Source organism: Lepidochelys kempii, chromosome 3 (genome assembly GCF_965140265.1).
Source record: "Lepidochelys kempii isolate rLepKem1 chromosome 3, rLepKem1.hap2, whole genome shotgun sequence".
Taxonomy (NCBI): Eukaryota; Metazoa; Chordata; order Testudines; family Cheloniidae; genus Lepidochelys; species Lepidochelys kempii.
Window position 1 is genome coordinate 136,047,468 of NC_133258.1, and position 22,500 is coordinate 136,069,967.

At 38.8% G+C, this 22,500-nt stretch overlaps 1 protein-coding gene across 16 annotated transcripts in view; it reads left to right on the forward strand.

The window, feature by feature from the left end:
* Window positions 1-22,500, forward strand: part of RYR2 (ryanodine receptor 2) — a 709,125-nt gene that overhangs the window by 665,268 nt on the left and 21,357 nt on the right. For all 16 annotated transcript variants that reach the window (XM_073338185.1, XM_073338183.1, XM_073338188.1 and 13 more), the window contains 4 exons: window positions 1,868-2,001; window positions 15,479-15,539; window positions 17,594-17,740; window positions 22,356-22,490. In XM_073338185.1, the coding sequence (XP_073194286.1) occupies window positions 1,868-2,001; window positions 15,479-15,539; window positions 17,594-17,740; window positions 22,356-22,490 (477 nt within the window). The remainder of the gene's footprint in view (window positions 1-1,867; window positions 2,002-15,478; window positions 15,540-17,593; window positions 17,741-22,355; window positions 22,491-22,500) is intronic.

Sequence of the window (22,500 nt, forward strand, 5' to 3'; positions counted from 1 at the left end):
TTTTTAAGTTTATTGGAATTTTGTGCTGATTTTTGTTGTAATAGAAGATGGTACATTTCTCTAATATATATATATATATATATATATATATATATATATATATATATATATATATATATATATATATATATATATATATATAAATGCTTATGCACTGTAGATTACAGTGTCTACCATTCTACACTATTTTAAATTTCTTACCCACTTTGTATATGTAGTTACACATTTTTTGCATACAGGTTGGGCAATTAATTTAGAAAATGTGTTCCACATAATTTACAGATCATGATGGTCCCTTACGACCTTAGTCTATAAGTCGATGAGTCTATTTGCCTTTTTAAATAAAAATCAGAAATGTAAGATGCGTGTGAAATTTTGTATGTGTGTATATTACATACACGCAACCGTATGTTTTGTGTGTGTGTACATACATATCTACCTATTTATAGATTATCCATCAACAAAGATAGATAATATTAAGGAGTTGTGATAGCTGCTTAAATATGGACATTGATGCTAATTTCTTATAAATATTACTGTCAGCCACTTCTCCAGTTCCCACCAAAAAACCCTGATCTTCCTGATAATTTTATAGATCACAATATCCTCACAGGAAAAAAATCTTTCTAAGGAGTTTGATAAAGATCAAAAAAGGAGTCTTAAAGTTGTTGGATCAGTTTCATGTCTGTCACACAGGCTTCATGATGGTGTGACTCCACTGATTTCAGAGAAATAATGTTTTTTATTGAAAATTTATCAGAAATTGACTTTTAAAATATTTCTCACTTTTTTGGCTTGTAATAATTATTACCTTGGCTAAAAAATTATGTTTTGTTAGCCTTGCTGAGGAAGATGCCATTTGTACATTTGAAGGTTGTTGGGAGATAGATAGATAGCAAAAGTCTGCACTATAGTTGTCTGGGAAGGCTAATCAGGGGCTCATAAATGAAAATGTATTAAAAAGTAGCCAATGGAAAGCTGAGGGGAAAAAGAAAGGATTATGTTTTCAATCAGATTGTAGAATGCCTGGTTTAGTATGCTGGGGTAGAGAAATACTCTGAACAGACGTGTCTTAAAGAGGCAAAATGTGGTGTTAAGGAAGGGTTCTTTGTTTCACACACTTTTCTGCTCCCCAGGATACTGCCTTAATCACAATCATGCAGAGCTGTTTTTATGCATGAACAAAAAAAAAGACCTTAAAATGTACAAAAAATATCCACCAAGGTCTAAACCACAAATTATTAGGAGACTATACAATACTATTTCTTATTCAGTTATGTGCCTGTAGTCTGTAGTTTTTTCCTTTGGGTATATTTTTGTAAAGGTTAAAAATAAGTAAATCCTGTGCGATAAGAGTGAGAAATAAAGTATTCGGAAGTGATGGGGAGCTGGTTACATCCCGTAATTGTTCATGTCCAGCTATTTTAATATTTGCAGCTATTTTGTGAAAGGGGCAGAATCTATGTGAGCATAGACGTAATAATATTTTTGGGTGTTAGCTGGATTTCACTGAAACTCATTTTCAACTGTAAGTCCTGTTAATGAGGTTTTTTGTTTGATACATGTGTATGTATAATACATATTTTGTACACATTATTAAAAGTATATTAAATGTGTTTATATAATTAAACATTAGAGCTGATTGAAAAAATTGTGAACATTTGTGCAAAAATTATTGTCCCCTTTTTGGTTGAAAAAATTATAAATTAATTGTTTTTGCAACCAGCTGTATAAGCATATTTAGAGTAACTTATTTTAAGATGGAAACAATTATATCTAGTTTAATAAGATGTAAAAAAAAATAATAATGAAAACATTACCATGCTCCCACCCAACTGATTGTATTGAACATTCCTCTAATCTTTAGGTTATGGATAAATATGGGGAGTTCTATGGCCGGGACAGAATCAGTGAGTTACTAGGAATGGACAAGGCTGCTCTGGATTTTAGCGATGCCCGAGAAAAAAAGAAACCAAAGAAAGATAGCTCCTTATCTGCTGTGTAAGTACTTCCTTCTGTTTTTGTGTATAAATTAAAACCAATGATTTGAATTTTGTTATTTAGCTTTGAATGTTGTGGCTGTGCTTCATAGGTGCTGACTCCGTGGGTGCTGTGGGACTGGAGCACCCAGGGAAAAAAATAGCAGGTTCTCAGCACCCGCCACCCACAGCTGTTCAGCGCTGCCCCCAATCAGCTGTTTGGCGGCTCAGGGAGGACAGCAGGTGGATGGGGGCCTCGAGAGGTGGGGGCAGAGCGAGAGCGGGGTCGAGGGACGAGGCTTCAGGCGGAGGGGGGTGGAGCACTCCGAAGGAAAATGAGTCTGCACCTATGCTGTACTTATTCTGTACATGATAAATGTTCTTGATTTTATGATTTAGTGAATGTCATGGACAAACAGAAGTTAGAGAGATACGGTAGACAGAGAAGTCATAGGACAGCAAATTATTTTAGAGCTGTGGATTTATTTTGTTATATTAGTGTTTGAATGCATAATATTGCCATTATTTTAATAAGACCTAATGACAGCCGTGCTGGAAGTTTTATTATCTTCGTTTGATGGTTCCATGCAATATTAATCAGCCAGAAAAAATGGACACTGTGGTACACCATACATTCCAATTTTAAAAACAAGTGAAAAGAAATTACGTGTGGTTAATGCCATGAATCCTGTATAATTTAGAAAATTAGATGTGTAGTCTTAGAAACTTTACTTCATTTGTTTTATGCAATGTAGTTGTAGCCGTGTCAGTCCCAGGATGTTAGAGAGACAAGGTGGGTAAGGTAATATATTGGACCATCTTCTGTTGATGAGAGAGACAAGCTTTTGAGCCACACAGAGCTCTTCTTCCGGTCTGGGAAAGGAACTCCCAGCATACCAGCAAAATGCAAGGTGGAATGAATTGTTTAGCAGAAGTAGTTAGCACATATTGTAAGGGACCATTCAAGGTAGAGTGGCCTGTTAACACCTCTGGAGTCATAGGACAAAGAGGGGATTAGTGAGGTTACAGATTGTTATCTTGGTCTGTGGGGATCTTGCTTCTGATGATGAGCTTGGAGAAGTTGGACACAGTACTCCAGACGAGGCCTCACCAATGTCGAATAGAGGGGAACAATCACGTCCCTCGATCTGCTGGCAATGCCCCTACCTATACATCCCAAAATGCCATTGACCTTCTTGGCAACAAGGGCACACCGTTGACTCATATCCAGCTTCTCGTTCACTGTAACCCCTATGTCCTTTTCTGCAGAACTGCTGCCGAGCCATTCGGTCCCTAGTCTGTAGCAGTGCATGGGATTCTTCCGTCCTAAGTGCAGGACTCTGCATTTGTCCTTGTTGAACCTCATCAGATTTCTTTTGGCCCAATCCTCTAATTTGTCTAGGGCTCTCTGTATCCGATCCCTACCCTCCAGTGTATTTACCTCTCCTCCCAGTTTAGTGTCATCTGCAAACTTGCTGAGGGTGCAATCCACACCATCCTCCAGATCGTTTATGAAGATATTGAACAAAACCGGCCTGAGGACCGACCCTTGGGGCACTCCACTTGATACCGGCTGCCAACTAGACATGGAGCCATTGATCACTACCCGTTGAGCGAGACAATCTAGCCAACTTTCTATCCACCTTATAATCCATTCATCCAGCCCATACTTCTTAAACTTTTATTATCAGTAAAGACCAGAGATTCCATTCTCTGGATAACACATTTATTTGAGCATAAGCTTTCGTGAGCTACAGCTCACTTCATCGGATGCTGTAGCTCATGAAAGCTTATGCTCAAATAAATTTGTTAGTCTCTAAGGTGCCACAAGCACTCCTTTTCTTTTTGTGAATACAGATCTACACGGCTGCTACTCTGAAACCTGTCATTCTCTGGATGTATGTTGAGCATTGCTGTTCTGCCTTCAGAGAACAAAACCCTTTAGGAAAAACCTAGACTGTTCATGGACTAGCAGAGCAAAGAATATCAACATGGATTTCAGGCTGTATCTTGCTGTATCTAGTTACCACTTATAGAAACAGAGGAATATAAGATTGGAAGGGACTCCAATAAGTCATCTAGTCCAGTCCCTTTCCAGTGAGGCAGGACTAATATTATCTAGACCGTGCCTGGCAGGTGTTTGTCTAACCCAGTGGTGCCGAAACTGTGGGGAGGAAAGGGGAGGTGGGATAGGCCCCTGCCCCTCCTCTTTCACCTGAGGCCCTGCCCCCCAACCAGGCCAGAAGGAAAGAGCCCCGAGTGGTGGAGAAATGGCCTGAGGGCTGCTCTTGGGCCCCGCAGCCAGGCCAGGTGAAGGGTCCGGGGCACCCCACAGTGCCCCAGGCTCCAGCTTCTGGCCTGGCCAGAGGGTGGAGCCTCAGAGGCCTCAGAGCAGCAGCCAGGCCAAGGTAAGAGCAGCCCAGGGGACCTGGGCCACTGTGGAGTGTCCCAAACCCTCCACCTGCTCTGAGTGGTGCATCCCAGGGGGAGGGTGGGTGGGACATGGGCCTGGGGATGCTTTTGGGCCGCCTGCCCAAGTTGGGTGGATGGTCCAGGGCTCCCCACAGTGGCCCGGGACCCCTGGGTTTCTCTTACCTCGCCCGGCTTCTGGCCTGATGGGGGGTAGGGCCACGGGGGAACAGGTGGGGCCACAAAAGCGGTGGGGCCTCATGCACCCTCCATTTTTATGAAGGATATGGGGCTCCTGATTTAACCTGTTTTTATAAACCTGCCATGACGGAGATTCCACAGCCTCCCTATGTAATTTGTTCTAGTGCTTAATTACCCATATAGTTAGAAAGTTTTTTCTAATGTCTAGCCTAAATCTCCCTTGCAGCAATTTAAGCCTATTCCTTCTTGTACTGTTCTCAGAGGTTAAGGAGAACAATTTATCACCCTGATCTTTATAACAACCTCTTACGTACTTGAAGACTTTTATCATGTTCTCCCCTCAGTCTTCTCTTCTCCAGACTAAACAAACCAAGTTTTTTCAATCTTTTCTCATAGGTCATGTTTTCTCAACCTTTAATCATTTTTATTGCTCTCCTCTGGAATTTGTCCTGTTTGTCCACATCTTTGCTGAAGTGTGGTGCTGAGAACAGAACACAATATTCCAGCTGAGGCCTTATCAGTGCTCGGTAGGGTGGATGAATTTCTTCTTGTGTTTTTCTTATAACACTCCTGCCAATACATCCCAGAGGATTGCTTTTTTTTTGCAATGGTATTACATTGTTGACCTACCTTTGGTTTCTGATACACTATAACCCCCAGGTTCTCTTCGGTAGTACTCTTCCCTTGGCAATCATTTCTCATTTTCTGTTTGTGCAATTGATTTTTCCTGTAACCTATCACTTACATCAGCTTTTGTACCAGGTGACTGGGGAATAACTAGTGTGATGCCAATTTTAAAAAAGGTTTCAGAGGTGATCCCGGCAGTTACAGGAGGTAAGCCCAAATTCAGTATCAGGCAAATTGGTTGAAACCATAGTAAAGAACAGCTATCCAACATATAGATGAACACGATTTGTCGGGGAACAGTCAACGTGGCTTTTGTAAAAGGAAATCATGCCTCACCAATCTATTAAAATTCTTTGAGGGGTCAACAAACACGTGGAAAAAGGTGATCCAGTGGCTACAGTGTACTTAGACTTCCAGAAAGCCTTTGACAAGGTCCCTTACTATAGGCTCTTAGGGAAAATAAGCAGTCATGGGATAAGAAGGAAAGACCTCTCATGGATCAATAACTGGTTAAATGATAGGAAACAAAGAGTAGGAATAAATAGCCAGTTTTCAGAATGGAGAGAGATAAATAGTGGTGTCCCCAGGGGTCTGTACTAGGCCCACTGCTGTTCAACATATTCATAAGTGATCTGGAAGAAGGGGTAAACAGTGAGGTGGCAAATTTTGCAGACAATACAAACTTATTCAAGATAGTTAAATCCAAAGCACACTGCGAAGCATTACAAAGGTAACTGGGCAACAAAATGGCAAATGAAATTCAATATTGATAAATGAAAAGTAATACACATTGGAAAACATAATCCCAACTATACATACAAATGATGGGGTTTAAATTAACTGTCACCACTCAAGAAAGAGATTGGAGTCATTGTGGATAGTTCTCTGAAAACATCTACTCAGTGTGCAGTGGCAGTCAAAAACCTAACAGAATGTTAGGAGCCATTAGGAAAGGGATAGAAGTAAGACAGAAAATATCATATTGCCTCTATATACTTCTATGGTGCACCCACATCTTGAATACTATGTGGAGATCCTGTTGCCGCATCTCCAAAATGAGATATTGCAATTGGAAAAGGTACAGAGAAGGACAACAAAAATCATTCGCGGTATGGAACAGCTTCCTTATGAGGAGAGATTAAAAAGACTGGGACTTTTCAGCTTGGAATAAGGGGGTCTATGAAGTCTTAACTGGTGTGGAGAAAGTGAAAGAAAATGTTATTTACTCCTTCACATAACAGAAGAATAGGGGTCATTCAATGAAATTAGTAGGCAGCAGATTTAAAATAAACAAAAGAAAGTACTTCACTCAATGCACAGTTAACGTGTGGAACTCTTTGCCAGGAGATGTTGTGAAGATCAAAACTATAACAGGGTTTGAAAAAGAACAAGATAAGTTCATGAAGGATAAGTCTATCAATGTGTATTAGTCAGGATGGGCAGGGATGCAACACTATACTCTGAGTGTCCCTAGCCTCTGTTTGCCAGAAGCTGGTAGTGGACAACAGGATGGATCACTTGATGATTTCCTGTTATGTTCATTCCCTCTGAAGCATTTGGCATTGGCCACTGTCAGAAGACAGGATACTGGGCTAGATGGACCATTGGTCTGACCCAGTATGGCTGTTCTTATGTTTTCTTAGTTTAGACAAAAAATGTGTCTTTACTGAATTTCATCCTATTTATTTCAGACCATTTCTGCAGTTTGTCAAGATCATTTTGAATTCTAATCCTGTCTTCCAAAGTGCTTGCAATCCCTCCCAACTTTATTTCATCCACAAACTTTATAAATGTACCCTATATGCCTTTATCCAAATCATTTATGAAGATATTGCATAGAACCAGACCCACAACCGATTTTCGCAGGACTCCACGTGCCCTTCCATCTTGACTGTGAACCGTTGATAACCATTGAGTACTGTTTTCTAACCAGTTGTGTACCCACCTTATCGTAGGTTCATCTAGGCTATATTTCTCTAGTTTATTAATGGGAAGGTCATGTGAGACAGTAGCAAAAGCCTTACTAAAGTTGATATATATCACATCTACTGCTTCTCCCCATCACAAGGCTTGGTATCTTTTCAGAGAAGGATATTAGGCTCAGAGATCTCTCAAGCTCAGAGATCTCTTCAGCCAGTTCTTAAATGTTCTAGGTTGTATTTCATCTGGCCCTGCCAACTTGAAGATATCTAAACTTGTCTGAGTAATTTTGAAGTTGTTCTTTCCTTATTTGAGCCTACCCATTTACATGCATGTTTGCTGTGTTAGTTGTCCAATCACTACTAACCTTTTTGGGGAAAACTGAAAAAAAAGACATTTAACACTTCGGACATTGCTGTGTTTTCTCTTTTTGCCTTTCCCTCCTCATTGAGTAATGGGTCTACCTGTCCTTGGTCTTTCTCTTGTTTCTAATGTATTTGTAAAATGCTTTCTTGTTACTCTTTATGTTCCTAGCTAGTTTAATCTCATTGCGTGCCTTGGCCTTTCTAATTTTGTCCCTACATACTTGTGTTGGTTTTTTTTAAATTCATATCAGTTTTATTTATATGTAAACCACCACCAACATGCTTTCCACTGAACAGAAAATGACTGCACCTGTGAAAAAAGTTAATGTATATGCCTTGCTGATTGAAAATGGCTCTTCACAGTTTTGATTTGGACAGCATTCTAGGAAAATGTTAAAAGTTGAAAAGTTTTTTTTAACTTGATAGTTATTCTTCAATTGGTGCTTCCCTGTAGGTGCTTTGAACAGTTTTTATTTATGCACATTAAGATGTTTCAGGCTGAAAAGTTCAGAGTTATAATTCCAATTAACATTACAGCATCAGTAGACCTCCTGAGGAGGAAAAAAAATGTAGTATTTGGAAAAGAAAAACCTTTTGCATGTAGTAGCTGAATGAAATGGACCTTTAAAGAAACTCTGATTATACTGGTGCTTTTGAAGGTGATGGAGAAATAGCACAGGTGGTTGCCAAACATAGTGCAGGCAAGTTCTGTACAACTGTTATGGCACGACTCTGCAAGTTCATCAGTACTATGACCTGTGACATCCCAGCTATTGCAGACTTGGCTCTCTGTTGCCATAGTGGTTTTGTGTTCCATAGTGTTTAGGCAAATGTTCACTTGAAACTAAGGTAAAAGCACCAGACTTAACTTTTTTCTTAATGGAGTTGTAGATTTGTGCATGTGTTGATCTGAAGAAGTGAAGTTTTTACCCACAAAAGCTTATACTCAAATAAATCTGTTAGTTTTTAAGGTGCCACCGGACTCCTTGTTGTTTTTGTGGATACAGACTAACATGGCTACCCCCTGATACTTCAGTTATACATTGTGTCTTAGAAATCCTGCAACTATTTTAAAGCAGTTAATCGTTCAGGTGATATTTGCATACTGGCCACCAATATAAGCATTATGAAAATTTTAAAAATTCACCATCACAACCAGTCTTAGTTTCTACTTTTCTGCATTTGAGAGGATTTTAGAACTATTTTCTCCATCATTTCATAATGCCATTTCACTCTTTAATTATGGAAATTATTAGATAATGTGGTGGCAATGGTTCTTAGAAAAGCAAAGTTCTGGAGAAGAACTAGTTCTTAATCTGTTTTATAAAATATAAGGTGTTTTAATTGTTACCATAACAAAAGTGTAGAAGTGCAGGAATGAAAGACTGGGAACAACCAAATATGTTCCCAAATGTACATATGTCAAGGTTCCTCCCCCACTCTGAACTCTAGGGTACAGATGTGGGGACCTGCATGAAAACCTCCTAAGCTTACTTTCACCAGTTTAGGTTAAAACTTCCCCAAGGTACAAATTAATTTTATCCTTTGTCCCTGGATCTCCACTGCCACCACCAAACTCTAACTGGGTTTACTGGGAAACGTAGTTTGGACACGTCTTTCCCCCAAAAATCCTCCCAACCCTTGCACCCCACTTCCTGGGGAAGGTTTGGTAAAAATCCTCAGTAATTTGCATAAGTGACAAAAGACCCAAACCCTTGCATCTGAGAACAATGAAAAAGCATTCAGTTTTCTTACAAGAAGACTTTTAATAGAAGTAAAGAAATCCCCTCTGTAAAATCAGGATGGTAGATACCTTACAGGGTAATTAGATTCAAAACATAGAGAATCCCTCTAGGCAAAACCTTAAGTTACAAAAAAGACACACAGACAGGAATAGTCATTCTATTCAGCACAGTTCTTTTCTCAGCCATTTAAAGAAATCATAATCTAACACATACCTAGCTAGATTACTTACTAAAGTTCTAAGACTCCATTCCTGGTCTATTTCCGGCAAAAGCAGCATACAGACAGACACAGACCCTTTGTTTCTCTCCCTCCTCCCAGCTTTTGAAAGTATCTTGTCTCCTCATTGGTCATTTTGGTCAGGTGCCAACGAGGTTACCTTTAGCTTCTTAACCCTTTACAGGTGAGAGGATTTTTCCTCTGGCCAGGAGGGATTTTAAAGGGGTTTACCCTTCCCTTTATATTTATGACAACATGCAACCATTAAGCACAAATAGGTCACCCCTAACACAAACCAAAAAGAGTAACCACCCTAATCCAGAACCCAAAAAGCTCTAATGACTTTCCAAGTCGGTAGCGGACAGAAAGATCTTACTTGGTCTCCACTTAGTCTTTCTCCCATGCACCTCAAGAAGGTGACTGCGTTTTCTTCTCCTCATGAAAAGTCTCTAGTATCTGTTAATCCAGTGATACATCCAAGGCAGGAAGAGTAGACGGACACAAGACTTGAAGCAATGGAAGTTTTTACTGCCATTACTTTTCTTATCCTCCGAAACTGGGTCTTCATACAATACCAGATCCTCCGGGATTCAAGAGAATGCCTCTTGACCTGCCAACGCCCAAATGTGGGGTGCAGTTTGCAAAAGAAGACCCAAAATGAGAGAAACCAAATTATTCACTCAATAAACTAAAATGCTGTAGGATTCGTTTATGTAGTGTAAATAATGCTTTTGTAACCTCTGTTGCTTGATTCTTTACTTTTGATTTTAAAAAAATGTCAACATGAAAAGTGAGAGGACACCATTTTTTTCTGAAATAGAGGTAACTTTGGGACTAAAATGAGGGGCATTTTGAGAGGTGTACTCACTAAGTGCATGTCTACACTTCCCCCTGGAATGGTCGATCCAGCAGGGGTCGATTTATCGCATCTAGTGAAGACATGATTGATCGACCGCTGAGCGCTCTCCCATCGACTCGGTACTCCACTGAGGCAAGAGGCACAGGTGGAGTTGACAGGGGTGTGTCAGCAGTTGACTCACTGCAGTGAAGACACCCTGGTAAGTAGATCTAAGTACGTCGACTTCAGCTATGTTATTCACATAGCTGAAGTTGCATAATTTAGATCAATCCCTCCAACCCCCAGTGTAGACCAGGCCTAAGTTATCAGAAGCATCCAGTTCTGAATGGTGCTTCTAGGGTCTGCATAATCCCCTCCTTTAGGACTGGTTCAGTTCTCCTGACCTTTAGGATTCACACAGTAGGTTTCCTATGTTCTAACTGGGCAACAGCTCCTTTTCGTTAAGTATATCTGCAGAGCCTCAATTTTTACCTTGGCCTCACGAATGAGTGCATGTCCTCTGTGGGTGCATGCCCATGCAGAAAAATAAGGGGGATGTAAGGAGCTGCTTACTCCCTTATTCAGGCTGCCCATCTTGCCACTAGGCTCCTACTTCCACTCCTGCAGAGTTTGACAGGGAGTGGGTGGGGCTTTGTACAGCTGAACTGATGCAAAATGGAATGAGTGGAAAGTGGAATGGCACAGCTTACTCCACCCCATGCCACCTCCTGCCCCAAGCAAGAGAAAAGCAGGGAATGATTAAGAATTTGTATCTCAGTCCAGTTTGTGCCCTGCTCCTGCTCAACTAAATGCTGCCCCTTAATTGGGCTAGATTGTAAGGTTAAAATCCAACCCAAAGTGACTGGGATTGAAAAGAGTTTATCTTTACCATATTGAGCTCCTGGTATGCCCTTATTTTGACATCTATATCATCAGAGCTTGTTTGGCTCAAAGACTAATCCAAATCCTACACATACCTAGTCTCTATTCAGGAAATTAGATATCAGGATAAACAACACAAGTATTAACTTTTCTGGAAGCAATTATAGACTCTAAAGTGAATTCTGCTTTCCTTCAGCAAGATAACTTGAAAGCTTAAGAAAAGCCATTGTCAAGGCAATAGGGCAACCAGTAGGAATAGTCAGATCTTAAATAACAATATGGGTTCTGATGGCCTTCCTGTATTGTTGTCACCCCTTTTGTGAATCTAAGAATGCAGCTTCTACAGTCAAAGTTAAGTTTCCATTAGTATCCATGGTATATTGTTGTATCATCTTCACTCAGTGAAGAGAGTTATTCCTAAATACATTGTCCTCTGACGGTGGCAGTACCTTTTGGCTCTACTGTTCCCATTTCTTCATCCAGTTTAGGGTCGGAGTGTCACCTTGCAGTTCATGGTCTGGAAACTGCAAGAGACCAGGTTGTATAACAGTTGAACAGCTTTGAACCATAATATTGGCTCTTAGATTTTATATTTCAACTCTGAAAGGAAAACAGATCACATCCCAAAAGACAAACTGCAATATGTTATTTTGATCAGTCAAGATAGGGCCCAGCTCTTCTCCTCTGCAGGGGTCAAGTCTTGTAGTTTTGAAGGATATGTTCTAAACAATGGCACAGATTTAATGGGATTGCTCAGATTTTCACCAGTGTAAATGGCAGCAGAATCTAGCCTAATACCCTTCCATTGTTGCCTCACTGTACTAAGGTTCAGAGTTACAGTGACCAGACAGCAAATGTGAAAAACCGGGATGGGGTGAGGGGTAATAGGAGCCTAGAAAAAGACCCAAAATTGGGACTGTCCCTATAAAATTGGGACATCTGGTCATCCTATGCAGAGTACTCTCTAGCAGTCATCTAGTTGGAGGACTCAAGACCCAAAATAACTCGTCCTCAGAGGAATCTATTATTTCCCTCCAGGTAAAGTCATCTAAAGCTCTCTGTTCCTAGGCCAGTGTCCATGTCAGAAGCACTGCTCAAGGATGCTCTCAAACCCATAGGAGTGCAACAATTGCTTATTCTTTTTGAATGTTAGAGCAACAAATGTGCATTCAAGTCTGACAGACACTGAGATCTCATTAAGTAGTTTGGAGGTGGTCAGATACAAAGACAGCATAATTTTGTTGTCCTGGGGAGAAAAAGTTACATTATACAAAACTTTTCTGACCAAGAGGCCTATCGAACACAATGTGAACTTAGCCAATAATATTCCAAGGGGAACTAGTAACCATGCAAGTTTGTCCTTTTGATTTGTGTCTGCAATAGCATGCCCCATGTAACTTTTATATGATAACATTCTATTAATTTTCTCAACTATATCAAGTGATGTGCAAACTTGAAATAAATAGGGTAAAGAGATGATATGGAAAACAAATTGCTATGGGTATGAAGGTAAGTAACAACACATTCTTTAAAAAACATTAATAACATTTGTATTTTGCATAAAAACGTTAATTTTCACATGATTTAGAGTGCTGTGAACTAGATAATTAGTATACAGGTGGGGAAATTGAATCACAGAGAGGTCAATGAACTTGTTTAAGACCACACGCCAAATCAGTAGTAAAATTGGGGTTAGGACACAAATACTTTTAGTCCCCATGTGTGGCCTACTAGGCCATACTTCTTTCTGTGTTAAAACTATTTCTATTTCTGTCAGCAGAGATTGTTTATTAAAAACCCAATGGTGCCATTTCTACTCACAGTGAGCAGTCCTATGGAAATCAATGCGTGTTTGCGTGTGGCAAGAGACTAAATAAGTGTTAATATGGTATATGATTTACTGTATCGTCTGTATCATTTCTGTGGTAAAATTAAATTTATATAGTGAAAAATATGTGTGAGAATGAGTCAAAGGACAAATTTCCCACTAATCCAAACAACCACCACCTTTACAGTTCCTCTGTGTTAAGTAAATTGGCATTGTTATAAGTAAAATCAGCGGAATCACAATTAAATATGTTGCAAGTTCCTTTGGACAGAGAACGTTGTCCTGATTCTGATCACACTCAACATAGGTTTCATATCCTTGTTACTTCATTGACTTCTGTGAAATAACTACTGATTTATACTAGTGCACATAAGATAGAACTTGGTCTTCTGCTTTTTTATTGACCTGTAAATCTCCTTGTAGACTTATGCGCTATATAAATAATAATTACTACTACTTTGAATGGAAGTTCAACTGATTTGATGGCAAAATCTTCTCTGAATGGTTAACACTTAATCAAAGCAGAGAAATTATTTTATTTTTGGTGAATTGTCCTGTCCATGAAATTGAGAATCTAACAAAACCTGCTCTAATCTTGGGAGACCTGGGTTTAAGCCCCGAGTAGATTACATTATGTTAGTGGCCTTAGGTAAAACTCTCACAAGCACCCATTAGAGAACCACTACACAATTTGAGATGACAAGGGTACTACACCTGTCTACACTATATCTAACACTAATAATTGTTGTTTGCTCTTTATTTGAAGGAGCATTTAATTGGCTCATAATTATATGGAGAAGGTGGATAATATTTTAATATAATTATCTACATTATAATTGTCCACAAAGTCCCCAATCAGAATAGGGTCTATTTGTGCTAAACACTTCACAGATTGCTCAAATAATTTCCACTCCATAAAGATAAAGAACCAGAAAGTGGCTCAACATGTAATAGGGCTTAATGCCCAAGCAAGCAGCCATGGTGATGGCTCTTGTTAGGTTCTTGTCTCACCTGCTTACAAAAAATGGTTTATTTGTATTATAAAAAATTTAGCTTTAAGTTTTTGGGGTTGAGAGGAAGAGATTGTTGGAGTAAGAAGTCAGAATCAATCTCAGGGGGAAGAAGGAGAGAAGCATAGTGGTCATGGGTAAGTGATGCTGTGCCACTGAAGGGGTTGAATGGTTGGAGAAGGACAGCATGAGAGGGGATGGATCACTTGATGATTATCTTTTCTGTTCATTCCCTCTGAAGCACCTGGCAGGATACTGGGCTAGATGGACCCAGTATGGCCGTTCTTATGAAAACGGCCGGTAACAGGTAGCAATACAGCAAATGAGTAAATACTGTAGAGTGGATATACAATATTTTTTACTGGTAATAGAATGCTAACTGTAATTGAAAATTCCTTGGAAATAATTTTACTAAAATACTAACAGGTGTAGATTTCTGAATGAATATTTCATTTTTATCTATGAATATCCCTAATTTTAAATCTCTCATGTGTGTCTGTTTTAACACAATCATTACTGCAGTAGAACCCAAGGTGTGTTGGGAGCTCTCCAAACACAGAAGACTTATTCCCTGTTTTATGGAGTGTAAAGACTAAAAAGGACAAAGACAGACAATGAGTGAGGGGAAAGGGATGCAACATACAAGTATAGACTGGATTCTGACTTAGCCTTTAATGGGTGTGTAGTGGTAAAGAAGGAAGTAAAGAATCTTCTATGCTCTTCTAATGACTGGACAGAATGACAACCCTGGCACTCAAATGTAGAAACTGTTGCCTAATTCCTTCCCTTATAGCATCGGTTGCCTTAAGAGACCAGGGAAGTTGTAGAGAGTAATGGGAAGCTGAGCTGGCCAGTGGAACTGGCTGGTCTGGTTGAGAAGCTACATGCTGCAGCCCATAAAGTGGAGTGTAACAGTTTGTGTGATGCCCCTGTGTACTGGGGAACTCCGAGTGGCATTCTGCCTCTCTGAGATAGTTTCTGTTATGCTGCTTTGGCTGGCATGGAGTTCCACACTGCCCCCAGTGCAGGGCTATGCCAGAATGGCACAATCTAATCCACAGTCAGAGAGTTGCCATTCATTTTGTTGCTGCTGCTGTTGTTAAACATACTAAATTTGCTCTCCTCCATGATTAAACCCTCTCATCTTCCTCTCTCACAAATTTCCCAGCTTCATTTGTAGTATCCTAATACCCCTTTCTTTCAATAGCCCTCATCCCTGGTTTCAGTAGGACAAAGACACATGAGATCTGTTTATATAAACATTTTCCTGCTAACGTTTCAGATAGGAACATCCCACAATAACAGCATGTTCTCTATATGAATTCTACTATTCCTTTCAACTTTAGGAGAAACAGGACAATTGTAGCTTATTATACCTACAGGATAATGCACTTACAGTAGAATGGATGCTGTGTGATTTCTCACTGAACTTTTATATGCATCTGCTTTTTTTGCAGGCTAAATTCCATTGACGTAAAGTATCAGATGTGGAAATTAGGAGTTGTTTTCACTGATAATGTAAGTTCATTTTACTACATGTATAATAAAATAAAACAGAGTTCTAAGCATGAGAAATTGGTTGAAATGTATGAATCTGATTACTTCTGTATGCTACTGATAACAATTTACTAATCTGATAAGGGAGGTAATTTTGCTTTTTAACCCTGACCTGTGAACTTGGACAGGAAGCCAAACTCCTGTCTCAGTTATACAGGTAAAAATCTGCAGAAACTTCCTTGACTTCAGTAGAGTTCAGCTGGGTCTTTCTCTGATTTGTTTTTGTGCACCTCAGTTGTGCACAGAAACTTGCAACAATTTGTGTGTGGTATTTTGTAAAAATTAGAAAAGAGTGAATCTGAACTATTTTAGTGTGGGTATCAACTTTAATCACAATTTCTCATGCCAGGCTTAGATCTATTTCCATTTTATATGTGGAGCCACTGAGAATTACTAGAACAAGTACAGATAGCGATAGTTGATTTCAGTGGAGTTACTCTCGATTTACACTGGTATATCTGGAAGTAGAAGAATATGGCACAGAATGTGATTTATTAACTCTACTCTTCTTCATTTCCATGTTAAAAAAATATCCAACCTATCAAATGATATCCTGTCACAGGGTGAGCTTGACCTTTGAGGGTTAGGACTCAGCCTCCCCCATCCCAGGCCTAGTTCACCTCCCCAGATAAAGGGAATGCATGCAAAGGATGGAGAACTGGTGACTGAGAAGCAGGCCTGCTGAGCCTGAGTTTGGGGTGGGAGCTTACTGGGAAAGGGCAGGTGGCAGTTCTCCTGCTTTCCCAGGCTTAGGGACCTGCAGGGAACAAGAGACCGCTGAGGTCGGAGGGGTGCATAGGACTGTGAGCCTGAAGGGAGAACTATAAGCAAGAGGAAACTCTGATTGAGGACTGTAAAGACTTTTGAGTCTAGAGGGAGGGTTATATGGAAGCTAAAGTCCATCATAAATTGAAAGGACTAAATGAGCCCAGAGAAGAGGTCTGGAAGGTTTAGAGTATTATTTTATAGTAATAAACCACACCTAGAAGGGGAGCAGTACTGTGAAAAAAACAGATGTGGTGATTGGTTTGATGTGAAATTGAAGGTAAACCAAAGCAGTGACATGACCAGTGCTGGATTGGATGTAAGCCCGCCTACGCATCCATTTTCTTGTATATTTCTCATACTTTTTCTTACCTCTTTTGCCAACTATGAAAGATATTTCTTCCCTCAGCTTCTATCTACTTCTCTTGCTGAATGCTGGGTGAAATTATAATCCTGACCATTTGAGAGCAAAATGCTATAATATCATATATAGTTGGGTTGTGGAGTCGTAAGCTCTTATTCCGTTATAAATATCTGCAACAACAGCATTCAGAATAAAAAATAAAACCCTGACAAACCTGAACTTATTTTATAAATATCCATGTGTTTTCAAGCCTGATCTAAGGTTTGTCCTTCTTTAATAGCAGAGATCCAAACATTAAAGCTTTGTAGGAAGTGATTTTCCTGTCCCAAATTGGGATGAAAAGTAAAAATCTCAAAATTTTTGCACACTGAAAATCCATAAATAAATAAATGGTTCAGGTCAATTCAAACTTTTTGTTTCTATAATTCAAAATATTTCATTTCTGTTTCAACCATTTTTAATTTTTCTGTATTTTATTTACTATAATTTGTTTGCATTTCTGAACGAAAAGTAATTTGGAATCAGAAGAACAATTTTTTTTGGTTGGAGAATGTTGAAACTAAATGTAAGGAGAATTTTGAAATTCACTTCAAAAAATTTTCAAGTTGAAAATTTTGTAAAAACTTACTCTTCTTCTGAATAGGTTTGAGTTTTGACAAATTGGCATTTTTGACAAAAAATATTTTGTCATCAAACTCCTAACCAGCTCTAGCAAGCATCACTATAGTAAACCACCATACCTGAATACCCAACAGAAAGGCAAGTTTGAGCTCTAATATAATTCTCTCTTTTACTTTGTGACTAAGGTAAGACTGGTTATTACTCAAGGCTGTAGATTTCATTTCCTGTTTTCCTAATGCAATTCTCTCTCTTTTTTTCCTAATAGTCTTTCCTTTACCTAGCCTGGTATATGACTATGTCAATCCTTGGCCATTACAACAACTTTTTCTTTGCTGCTCATCTCCTTGACATTGCAATGGGATTCAAGACACTACGAACTATTCTGTCATCAGTAACCCATAATGGCAAACAGGTATCAAGCTTCATCTCCCTCTCCCTTTTTTGCTGAAGGAATGCTCAGTTAGGTTCATCCCGTGGCTGAATTCAAACTGACTGGGGAAAACTTTTCTCAAGGATTGAAAGGAGAAATGTTCTTTAATTGCAGTTTAGTCTTGTATTGATGAGGAAGCTGGGCTGGAGGATAATCATGATGTCTGAAGTTATATTTCAGACATATATTAAAGAAAATAACCAAGTTTTACTGTCAATTTAGTTCTGTTATAGCAGCACTCTTGCTATGATCCTTGGCTTCTAGTATATTGAAAGTCTAACGAGCAAAAGGCCCACGCAAGTACTTACTTCAGGGAAAATACAGGTCATCCTCTGTGGGTGCAGACACCCTCCTAGCAACTCACCTGATGCAGTTCTGATATACAAGGAGGGATAGGAAAGGGTTTGGGAGCTTTCTCTGCAATGTCATCTTGTGTACAACCATGCTAGGGGTGAGGCAGAGAGAGGGCCAGAGGATCTGCTGCTACATGGATCCTTCCATTATGCCTCTCTGTGCAGAGGGTGTGTTAGAACTCTAGTGGTTACTACAGTCGGAGCTGTATAAATAGCCATAGACTGGCAATGTATTTAGTTGGTAGCCTTCTTTTCCTCCCCAGCCATGGATATATCCAGCTCCGAGCTAAATTAAACAGGTTGGGGGACTGGGCTGAAATTTTGTACCTTAATGCAGAGTTTAAGCATGGCTTATTCTTTACATATGACCCTTTGAGCTTGGGTTAATTTCACCTACAATGCACATCAGGATTAAAGATCCTGATAGATTAGTCACTGGGTTTTTTTAAAATTTTTGTTGACAAAACACAACACTGTTCAAGTTGGCTACGCGTGATTTTGACCACAGCAATGTAAACCACAAAAACAGCATTCCATGATTTTGCTGTTAGTAACTCATCAGCTGGCAGACTGCATTTTGCATCACAAAAATTTCAATTTAAACTATATCTATCTGGCTCCAGTTTAATTGTTGAGTGATTTATAGAAATGGACTACTATGCTTTATTTTAAGCAAATTAATGCAATCTGAATGTAAGTCTTTAGCAGGCTCCTCATCTGTGTGAATGAGTGTGATGTGAGTAGCTATTAGATGCAAGGTGAATCCTGCCTTCAGCTAGGTTGTCCATATCACCAATTTTACAGGCACTGTTTATAGTCTAAATTATGCAGTGAGGCAGCCCCTCATATTTAAAGGCAGGAGACAGTCCTGCTTATTCACACACATTGATAAGCTATTAATCAGGTTTCTTATCTAAAAAAGGGATTTTCAAACCCTATGGGGCTCACAAAGTCTGTCTGTAGAACTAAATATTTTGAGAGGGAAGCAATAGGGTTCTTGGGATGTTGGGAGGGGAGGTTCATTATTAGAATTAGGTTCAGAATTAGGGGGTTGGAGAACACTGACCTGGAAATGCTGCTTTAATTGGGAAATGATGGATAAAATTCAAATACTGCTAATCAGAGACTGTATTTACACAATATTGGATTATAGTAAAGTGATATTACAGACTGAACTGAGAATATTTCCTTGTTTTATATGAAATTGTCAGATTAAAAATTTATTTTCCAGTTGAGGAAAACCCAGGACTTCCCTCTCAATAGTTTTATGGGATACATAGTGAAAAATCACTTTTTTTCTGCCTCTCATCTCAGATTTGTTGTTCTAGGAAACTTGTGGGGCAAAACTATCTATTTGCCTGATCTATGTACAGTTATGTAGGCCCCATGTGTGCAAAGTTCTATTTGCTTGAAACTTGAAGGAAATATAAGGGAATATGTTTTAAGGCAAAGGAAAGAGTGGCCACCCTAAGTCTCTGCTTTGTCTTTCTGGAGTCCCTCAAATATTTGTAGGACAGTGGATTGTCCCCATTGTGTTTCCATTCCATGATCTGTGCAGGGGATGGTTAACACTCTCAGTAGCCACTACAACTTCATTTAAATGTGTTTCAACAAATGTTTAAACAAGTGTTTTAATCTATTTTTCATAGCAGCTACAGTGGCTGCTGGGAGTTGAAATCTGTCCCTGACAGATGGCTATCCAGTAGAACACTTTGAAGCAACTCTCCAAAAGGACAAGTTATTTACTGTAATGTTTGAACAAGTGCCTAGAGCACTGGAGAAGAGCTTTTTAAAAATTTAACTAAATAAATGAGTTTGGTTTGTATAGTAGAAAATGTGAGTCTCACACAGGTATACAAGCCAACCTACTGCAGCCTTTGCTCTTAGAATAATAAAATAGAGTGTGAGCATGAATAAAATGAAATTACCCTATACTTTAGCTTCTGGTGGGGAGCTTATAATTGCGTTACTATTATATTGCAGCACTTTAGGCCCTGATAATGAGGTCAAATCTGTGTGGGCAAAAGAGTGCTCATACAGCTACTACTGAAGGGCTGAGGTCTTAAAGTTATGTCCTGGAAAGTAACAACCCCTACAGGCTCATGGACATACATTGTACATACCTCTGCTATAATATCACCATAGATAACATTAAGTTTCTGGTTTTTTAAAATAGATGGGACAGGACAGCCACAGAGATGTGGCATGTAAGATAGGAAAGTGAATGCAAGTGACTGATATCCCTTGCTATGATTTAAGAAAGGCCCCATCCCAGTTAGATAGTGAGTATCACTAGTGTACACAGAAAGCCAAATTCAGTACTCTGTCAATCCTGTTTAAATCAGGATTAGCCCGGTAACTAGAAGCACATTTGGTCACACAAGATCAATGACCACTCATTGACATGATTACTAGACCTTAAAGTTTAACCTGTTTGAAAAATTGCATGATTCTCTTTGCAGGGCCTAGAAAATTGCTTTTTTAAAAGGTTGCAAACAATGATAATTTATATGTTAGAAAAGCAAACCCTGCTCTGGTTTCAACTTGAGAATTACAAACCAGTGCTAAGTTTTTTCATTTACTGTGACTCATATTTACCAAGGGAAGCACAATATCTATTTGTTTGCCCATTACAATGATGACTAATGATACAGAAAAAGTATTATCTTTTACTTGCCTGTTGTCGTCCCCCCCCACCCCCAAAAAAAATTAGTTGTCCTTGACCAATGGACAGGTAGAATTTTGCAAGGTTGATGCATGCAAGTTTGGAGAGACTTGCAATACTGAGTTACGTTCACTTTAGGTTGGTCAAATTTTAGCGTTCCAGCCACATGTCCTTTTAAATGTCCAGATATGATTGAGCAGATCTGCAGCTTTTACATGAAGCCTTTACAAGTTAAGTACATAGAATGTAAGGTGATATAGTACTTCATAATTCAGATAGTTATGAAAATTATTTGTTAAAATATTCATTCTTTTCAAATATTTGCTGCAGGAAATTGTAATTCACTTCTAACTACTTTTCATCTGGCTCAAGTCAATATTTTAATGCTTTAGCAATTGAGGACTTGGGGGGATTTATTGCCATTTATGAGAGAAGATATTACACTAACATTAATGTGCTGTTTTTTCTAGGATCCCTCAGATATAACTGAAACTGTGTCACTATAAGATTGCCACCAAGCTAGATAGCAAACTTTTTTAATGCCACTTTTCTACACAAACTCCAAGATGCACCAAATTTTGCAAGTCGGGTCTGTGCAATTTGCTTCTGAAGTGTAGTTTTGCATCAAAGTGGAAGTGCATGGAGATGAAATAACACTTTCAAATAGTGGCACTGATTTACAGATTGATCAAAGAATACTCTTAAATCTAATTGGTCAGTAAATCTAAAACTGGTTTTAACTTCTAGAAAAATTTGTCTTCCATTCTAAATCTACATTCATTACAAATTTTGCTCATTTAAAATTTCAAACACAAAAGCGAAGATCTCATATTTTCTACTGTTCCATACAAAATAAGGAAATTAGAATATTCTGGAGACTTTTTCTTATTTTGCAGCACACTTGCTTTGTGACCTTGGGAAAGTTTTCTCTGTCTCAGCTTCCCATTCTATGTAATGGGAATAATACTTAAAATCCATGGATAGGTAGGTAAAAGGCTTACATAATTGATGTTCATAAAATACTTTGAGATCCTTGGATAGAAGCTCAAAGTGAGTATCTGGCAAACTCAAAACATGCTGTATGTACACAGAATTGACTTACAACCGTTTTAATTTCCCAGACATTTGGTATTTAATTTAATAATTGTTGCATTGGAATGTACTTGTGACCTGCACTGATACTATAAATAGGAAACAGGAATGTATTTTTTAAGCTTACAGAATAGAAATACCTTCTTTTCTGTCTGTATGTGAGCACATATCGGTATGGATATGAATTTACATTTTTGCTAATTTTTTTTGTTCATTTGCCTCAAAGTTCTAGAAACATTTTAACATTCATGAGCCAATTTAAATGCTCTAACATTGCATAAAATCCACTTATATTTTACTAAAATAAAACAAAAATTCCTTTTTAAAATGCCAGATTGGGGAGGGAGAGAGATGGGGGTAAATAAAGTGAGTTTATCTTCGCCAGTAAATGTAGTTTATTATTTCTCTCTTTTCCCCATCATATAAGAAAATTGCACTGCATGCTTTCATGGTGTTAATACATCCATCATATAATTCTCTCTTCTAGCTTGTGTTAACAGTGGGATTACTGGCAGTGGTAGTCTACTTGTACACAGTAGTGGCATTCAATTTTTTCCGTAAATTCTACAACAAGAGTGAAGATGGAGATATGCCAGATATGAAATGTGATGATATGCTAACAGTAAGTCTGT